Raw genomic sequence first — 7,974 nt, 5'->3', positions numbered from 1 at the left:
CCTGGACTGGCTTGTGCGGGTGGCACATAAAAGACACCATTTCGAGCGTGGCCGTTTTCGTGTGGGTGACACGTAAAAGCACCCACTACACTCTCTGAGTGGTTGGCGTTAGGAAGGGCATCCAGCTGTAGAAACTCTGCCAAATTAGATTGGAGCCTGGTGTTGCCATCCGGTTTCACCAGTCCTCAGTCAAATCGTCCAACCCATGCTAGCATGGAAAGCGGACGTTAAACGATGATGATGATGATGATGATGATGTTACAATGCTGGCAGTTAAAACATGCTAAAACATCTGCTACATAAATGAAAGCATTTAAATACTTTATAACAAGGCCTAAATAAGTAGGTTCACAATAAACTATTCACCAACGAAGTAAAGACTCCACTCTCATATATTATATAGTAAAGTACTACTTGTATTTCTGAAACAGAGCAGCTGTTGCACACAAAAATATTTTAGATTGTATCTTAAAATGGCCATCTGATTGATTAGTAAACTATCACCCATACACACGACAACTTCTTATGTGGAGTGTTCTCTTCCTGTATCTTCTAATGTTACAACAATTCCCGCTTCTCTAAATAAGTGTACATTTTACTAGCTTGAACCAGATGACCAAATGCACACTCCTCTCCTAATCTGCACCATGTCTCATTCTTCAAAGCCCATACTAAACATGTTCTTTTCTTCTTATAACTTACTTTTATTGGAATTCCCTTCCTGCCCACATTTTAAATACAAGCATCAATCTACATAAACTTAAAAAATTATCAACTATACTGACTTAGGTTTTACATTTCTTCCATGGACTCTGTAATATAAAAAGAAAGCTGTTTTGGTTAAAAGAATTTATTAAAACTGCTTACCCTATCAAAAAGCGGAATGTTCATAAAATCTGGGCTAGTGTTTGCTAACCGCTGTAGGGAATGGCTTAAATCAAAAGTCGAAGAAAAGTAAAAACCATCTGTTTTAAGGAAACTTTCAACCATCGTTAAATAGACTCTGTTGTCGGTGATCTGAAAATTAAATAAAACAATATTGGAGAACTATTACTCTACACATGATATAAGAGATAAGATGATTAAAAACAGGAATCTCTAGTGATATGAGCTTCTTGAAAAGACTTGTTCTCTTCAGCAAAACTGACTTTTAGAAATGCTATGATTCATACTCTGCACCCATATTACAAATGATTCCCCCAACCTCTCATGTATTATGCTCACCTTCCCCGCTGGATCCTAGACCATCCAACCATGTCATCTCCTCTAATGCAGGTGGCATGAAAAAGGCACCAAGTCCCTGCTGTAGATTGGTTGATGCAAGGAAGAGCATCAAACCTTAGAAACCATGCCAAAGCAGACATTGGAGCATGATGCAATCCTTGGTCACATCAGATCCTGTCAAACAGTCCAATCCATGCCAGTATGGAGCATGAACATTAAATAATGATGATGTGTAATATGGAATCAGATGAAAAAAAAAACATTCATATGAGAATTATCCTACCATTCGAACTCAAAATTTGAATTAAACAACTAACTTTGATCTTTTATGTATGATATAAAATAATACTAATTTTTTTTTTAACATTCACAGAAAGCCTGAAGTTTTGAGGGAGAGTATAATCAATTAAATTGACTTCAGTACTTGGCTTATATTTTATTTTTTATTGAACTTCCCCCTACCACCAGAAGAATGAAAAGCGAACTTTACCACATAATGTAGAGCTGTAACTAAATACCACAAGGGATTGTGCCTAACATGAAGGATTCTGCTAAACCATTACTTTTGGCAATAAGTGAGACAAAAAAATATTAACAAGTACTGTAGGCAGGTCTTACAAAAAAAATTATTTGAAAAATGTTAAAACAATATTAAATGTTTATGAATTTTATCCATTCATTACAATACTTGTTTAAAGTAGGTGTTTAAAATCATTGAGCCATTGTCTGAATCACCATAGAATAAATTCTAGCAGACTGTGTTTATGATACAGTTTTGGTGCTCCAAAACATTGTGAGGCTAGGAGATAGAGAAGAAAATGATGAACCCAGTTGTCAAAACCTGCTCTCCTTTCCAGGTTGTTCTACTCTCATTGTCAGAAGATTTGAGTTATTAAGATTGGACACAAGCCATTAACTCTTGGTCTGAAAATGCATCAGGCTTGATGATGGTGGTGGAAGTTGCATTGCCTCCAGCCACCCCTACCATCATAATTATTTCACATCTGCTTTCTATGTATGTTGTTATAATACAACTAAATATGCGTCTTTTATTTAAAGACGAACTAAAAAGTGCTGAACTTGGTGCCACTCATTAGGAAAGCTAGGGAAGTAAAGAAATGCTAATTGCTCATTGGTTGATGAAATTAAATACTGTCCTTCTGTGGGTTGTGATCAAAAAATTTTGCCTGTCCAGTGAAAGAAGAGTGCAACAAGACCATGATACAGCCCAATTTGTAATATGAAATATGTGGCCATATTAGTGAGGTGATGATACACTGACTATGAAACATTGATTAATGAACAAAATATATATTTTAAAAACTAAAAATATTCTTGAAACCTTCCATAGGAAATTTCTTAATACAAACCTGTTTTTCTGTGAGGTGAAGCATAGTTCGTTTGTAAGAATAAATCTCTGTGTCTGTAATCTTCCATATTGAATGTCCATTAATTTCACCAACTTTACTTTTTTGGGATATCACAATGAGATAAGGTCCTGAAGACAGAATCAACAATAATGTTCTGAAGTCCAATGTGTATAAAATTAAAAATTACCAAAACTGACAACAAATTCAAACTCTCATTAGTCACAAGTTGGCTCTAACCCACAATCTGAATAATGGAAGATGAAAGAAAAGACCATCTCTGTAGAAAGAGCTCATTCTCATGAAAATTTTTAATCAATTTGGTTTCGGATTTGGAATGAACACAAGAATTTCAACCATAATGTATCAGGAAAGAATACTGTACCACAGATAATAAAGCATATATTACTGACTTCAAAACTCACTAAAGTTGTTGTAAAGTTGCATAGTATCAAGGTATCAAGAAAAGAATTAATACTTGGATACCGGTATAAAACATTGATAGTGTACAGAAGGTCACACACATGTATCTTTAAAAGAACTATGCTAATACATACCAAATTAACTTACCATGGCACAGACAAATTGCTTGCTTAAACACGAGGTATAAGATGTTTAAAGTAAGGCTTCCAAAACTGCTGTGAATCCAACAAGATAAGAACAGATAAGCAGTAGGTGGTAAAAAGACAGTGTGCATGTATACTGGACAACTTTTAATTAATAAAGCTGTACTATCTTATGTCTAAAAACACCATAGAAAACTTATAACAGTATGGCTTGCATACAAAAAAGATGTTGACTAGTTTCTCTCCACATTCAACAAAACTACCAAATGCACTAGTTACTGTCTGTGAAAGTTTTGTAAAAGACTTGTAACTAAAAGTACAATAATTTTTTTCTGATGCTAGAGAATGAGCAAAGAATATTATACCAGACTTATAACTTGCTTGCAGTGAGCTCCAAAACCTTCACACTTTAATCTAATTTGTAAGGTAAAAAATTTTTAACTTACCTGCTACCAATCTGATGATACCTAAAATACCATAAATGGGTTTTACAGAAGCTGCTTCTGGGATTTGGCTTCCAACTGAAGAAAAGAAATATATAATCTATTATCAAAACAAAAATGATAAAGAAAAGCATTAAGAAAACAATTTTAATAACTTCATTTATTACCAGACTGTGTTTTCAAATTAAATCACAGAACAAGGAAGCTAGTTGGAGGGAGTATTACCAAATTGCTAAAAGAGCAGTGAGGCAACAGGTATACTTGACTAAGGGTGAAACAGAAAGGAAGAGATTCATACACATCCTGCAATGTGAGGATCAGAAGCAAGAAGTGTTCAGGATTGCAAGACAATGTGTTAGAGAGAACTGGGATGTCATAGGTATTCATAATCATTAAGACCATTGGTACAGAAGATAAGATGGTTTGGAAGTGATATTATGAGAAGCTGTTGAATGGAAAGAATGCATGGGATGAAGAGTGACTACTTCATGCCGATCGCATAGAGGGACCAACAATTCAAGTTGATAGTAGAGTGATTGAGGACATTCATGAATAATAGAATTGGATGATGACAGAGAGTCACAGGAATCCATACAATCAGCATGACTGGATGATGATGAAGGAATATTTTCTCTTTTTTATCTTTACACATTTGCACACTATTTAATACTGTCTTAAGATGTGATACCAATCTGACATACCTATATACAGCTTCTATTGGAATTAGTACTTTAATATAGTAAAGATATTTTCTTGCTGTTTTCCAGAATATCTGGATAATGTTAAACCTAGGTTTCTAATAATGTTTAGCTTAACAATGGTTAGATTTTCTTATTAGCCAATAATCAGATATATTACTATCTTAAGTGGTTTATCAATTATCTAAACTTTGACTTATCACTTGATTTGACCACTTATTGGAAGCATTCTAATATAGAAATATTTTCTAAAACATGTATCTTAATTATTGAAGGTAAATTGTACAAAATACCAATAATTCCAGTTTTCAGAGTTTAAGGTTGAGTAGAATGAAATAGGCTTTGAAGTACTATGCAAAATTTCTTGTGTCTAGTTACATAGATTTTGTGACTACTGAACACGCTTGAATGTTTGAATGATGACAGGTCGAAAGTAAGAACAGGTGTAGCATGTCTATCAAACGATAGACATGTTATTCAGACACTGAATAACATCTCCCCTCCTCATTTCTTCCCCCACATTCCTTTCCCAGTTTCTAAGAGTTGGCACTGTCAATGTAGACACACTGAAAGGTAGATCTAGTGAAATTGTAGAGATGCTTAAACGGAGACGTGTTGATGTATGCTGCAAACAAGAGGTAAGGTGGAGAGGAGCTTCAGCCAGGGTCCTCACAGGCAAAGCACATAGGTATAAAATCTTCTGGGAAGGTAACATAGATGGAGTAGGGGTGTAGGCATACTCCTTGTGGAGAAATGGGTGGATAAGGTCATAGAGGTAGTCAGAGTATGCAATAGAGTGCTTAAGCTCAGGCTAGTCCTGCAGAATAGTATAGCTACAATTATCTCTGCCTACGTCCCACAAGCGGGCCTACCAAATGATCAGAAGGGTCACTTTTATGATACCCTTCTACAGGCTACCTCAAACGCGAGTGACAATGACCTCATCTTTGTGGCTGGAGATTTTAATGGGCATGTCAGACAGCAATCTAGTATCTTCCATGGTGTTCATGGGGGCCATGGAGTTGGTTCCAGAAACAAAGAGGGAACTAGGCCACTGGAGTTCTGTGATGCATGGAACCTATTAATCTGCAACATTAACTTCAGGAAGTCAGACAGCCACCTGATAACCTATCAATCAGGTGACTCTGCTAACCAGATTGATTTCATCCTCACCAGATAGCGGGATGCAAGGTTGCTCTTAAATACAAAGACCCTCGCTGGTGAAGAATGTATCCCCCAGCATAGACTAGTTATTAGTGACTTTAGACTCGAGGCCAGAAGGGTGCCAAGAAACAGACCAATCCAAAAAAGAAGGATTTGGAAGCTAAAGAACCCTTCACATGGTCAGAGATTTAGGGACATGCTCATTGAGAAATTTGATGAGAGGGAAGAGGAGCTACAGACTTCGGACATAGAGGGTAACTGGAAATTCCTACAGGACAGCTTACTGAGCGTCACAGACCAAATCTGCAGCTGGTGCAAAGTCCCTTCCAGGCTTAGAGTAATGTGGTGGTGGAATAATACAGTAGACAAGGCCATTGGAGCAAAAAAAACCCTGGAAGAGTGAGGGTAGCAGGGAACTGTATCAGATAGCCAGAAGGGAGGCTGGGCGACAGGTATACATAGCCAAGGGAGAAGCAGAAAAAAAGAAGTTTGCCAATGTTCAGCGATATGAGGACCAAAGAACTGAAGTGTTTCAGATTGCAAGACAGTATGTGAGAAAAAATTGTGATGTAGATAAAGCAATTAAGGATATGAGGTCAGGTAAAGCCCCCCCCCCAGCCCATCAGGAATCACTGCCGAGATGCTTAAAATATCTGGTGGTATGGGTTATGGCCTAGTCACCCGTATTGTAAACCAGGTAGTTCATGAAGGAGTCATACCCAATGACTAGCGCAGCAGCACCATAGTCAACTGCTATAAAGGTAAAGGTGATGCTTTGGACAGAAATAACTACAGAGGTATCAAACTGCTGGATCAGGTCATGAAGGTTACAGCGAGGGTCATAGCCCAACTAATTAGGGAGAGAGTTAGCCTAGATGAGATGCAGTTCGGTTTTGTGCTAGGTAGAAGCACCACTGATGCTATATTCCTGGTATGGCAGGGTCCCCCGATCCCTTATCTGGTGGGCGATGTGAAAACTGGGGATTGACGAGTGGTTAATAAGAGCTGTACAGACCCTGTACAAGGATGCCATTAGTAAGGTAAGGGTCGGCAATGAGCATAGTGAAGAATTCTGGGTAGAAGTAGGGGTTCACCAAGGATCAGCCCTAAGCCCCCTCTTATTCATCATAGTCCTCCAGGCAATAAAAGAGGAATTCAAGACAGGTTTCCCCTGGGAGCCCCTCTATGCTGATGACTTTGCTAAGAAATTTCAGAATCGAAGGGCCTTAGAGTCAATGTTGTAAAAACCAAAGTCCTAGTAAGTAGAAGGCAAACACATCACATATCCCTTCATGTAGATGGCCCTGCTCGATCTGTAGAAAAGACGTGGGTAGAAACTCCATAAGATGTATCCAGTGTAAGCTATGGATGCATAAGAGGTGCAGCAACATCAAAGGAAGGTTAACCGGGAAGATAGCTTGTGTGTGCTGCAGATGCACAGTGGCAATAAACACCACAGATGCTCAGAAAACTGATTTCATCATATGCCAGGGGGAGAAACTAGAAGTAGTTGACAGCTTCCGCTACCTAGATGACCAAGTCTGTAGTGGGGGTGGATGCTCAGAGAGTGTTATCACTAGAATAAGAGTAGCCTGGGTAAAGTTCAGAAAGTTTCTACCTCTACTGGTGAAAAAGGACCTCTCGCTCAGAGTGAAAGGTAGATTGTATGATGCATGTGTGTGAAATGCCATGCTACACAGCAGTGAAACATGGGCCATGACTGCTGAAGACATGCGTAGGCTTGAAAGAAATGAAGCTAGTATGATCTGCTGGATGTGTAATGTCAGTGTGCACACACTACAGAGTGTAAGCGCCCTGAGAGAAATGTTGGACACAAGAAGCATTGGATGTGGTGTGCAAGAGAGACGACTGCGCTGGCATGGTCATGTGCTGCGTATGGATGAGGAGAGCTGTGTGAAGAAGTGTCACTCCTTAACAGTGGAAGGAACCCATGTTAGAGGGAGACCCAGGAAGATATGGGATGAGGTGGTGAAGCATGACCTTCAAATGTTGGGCCTCACAGAGGCAATGACAAAAGACCGAGACCTCTGGAGAAATGCTGTGACTGCGAAGACCCAGCAAGTAAAGTGAGATCACAGCCATAGCCTACACTGGTGTCGCATGACCAGCCCATTTAAAAAGTACCTTGGAATTGTTGGGCAACATTCTGTGCTTGAGGAGACCTATTGAGTCAAGTAAAATCAAAATTCAAATCAAATAACAAATGGAAATTGTAGTTGTTGCCGATGCCAGTGCTGCCTGACTGGCTCCTCGTGTTGGTGACATGTAAAAAGCACCATCCGAACGTGGTCAATGCCAGCTCTCCCACCCCGATTGGCTCCTGTGCCCGTAGCACGTAAAAAAACACCATCTGAATGTGGCCGATACCACTGCCGCATGACTGGCTCCTGTACCGGTGGTACGTAAAAAGCACCCACTACACTCTCAGAGTGGTTGGCGTTAGGAAGGACATCCAGCTGTAGAAACACTGCCAGATCTGATTGGAGCCTGG

The 7,974-nt window shown here is 39.0% G+C and overlaps 1 protein-coding gene across 1 annotated transcript in view; it reads right to left on the bottom strand.

Annotated features, from left to right (window-relative positions):
- The window catches only part of LOC106878932 (phosphatidylinositol-3-phosphatase SAC1), a 55,306-nt gene that overhangs the window by 30,475 nt on the left and 16,857 nt on the right, over positions 1-7,974 (bottom strand). Inside the window, exons 3-5 of the mRNA XM_014928297.2 lie at positions 3,604-3,678; positions 2,595-2,722; positions 868-1,017 (exon numbers count right to left, since the gene is read on the bottom strand). Coding sequence (XP_014783783.1) covers positions 868-1,017; positions 2,595-2,722; positions 3,604-3,678 — 353 coding nt within the window. The remainder of the gene's footprint in view (positions 1-867; positions 1,018-2,594; positions 2,723-3,603; positions 3,679-7,974) is intronic.

The sequence above is a fragment of the Octopus bimaculoides genome, chromosome 1, assembly GCF_001194135.2.
Source record: "Octopus bimaculoides isolate UCB-OBI-ISO-001 chromosome 1, ASM119413v2, whole genome shotgun sequence".
Classification (NCBI taxonomy): Eukaryota; Metazoa; Mollusca; class Cephalopoda; order Octopoda; family Octopodidae; genus Octopus; species Octopus bimaculoides.
Note: the sequence above shows the minus strand (reverse complement) of the source record. Positions and strands in the feature narration are given on the sequence as shown.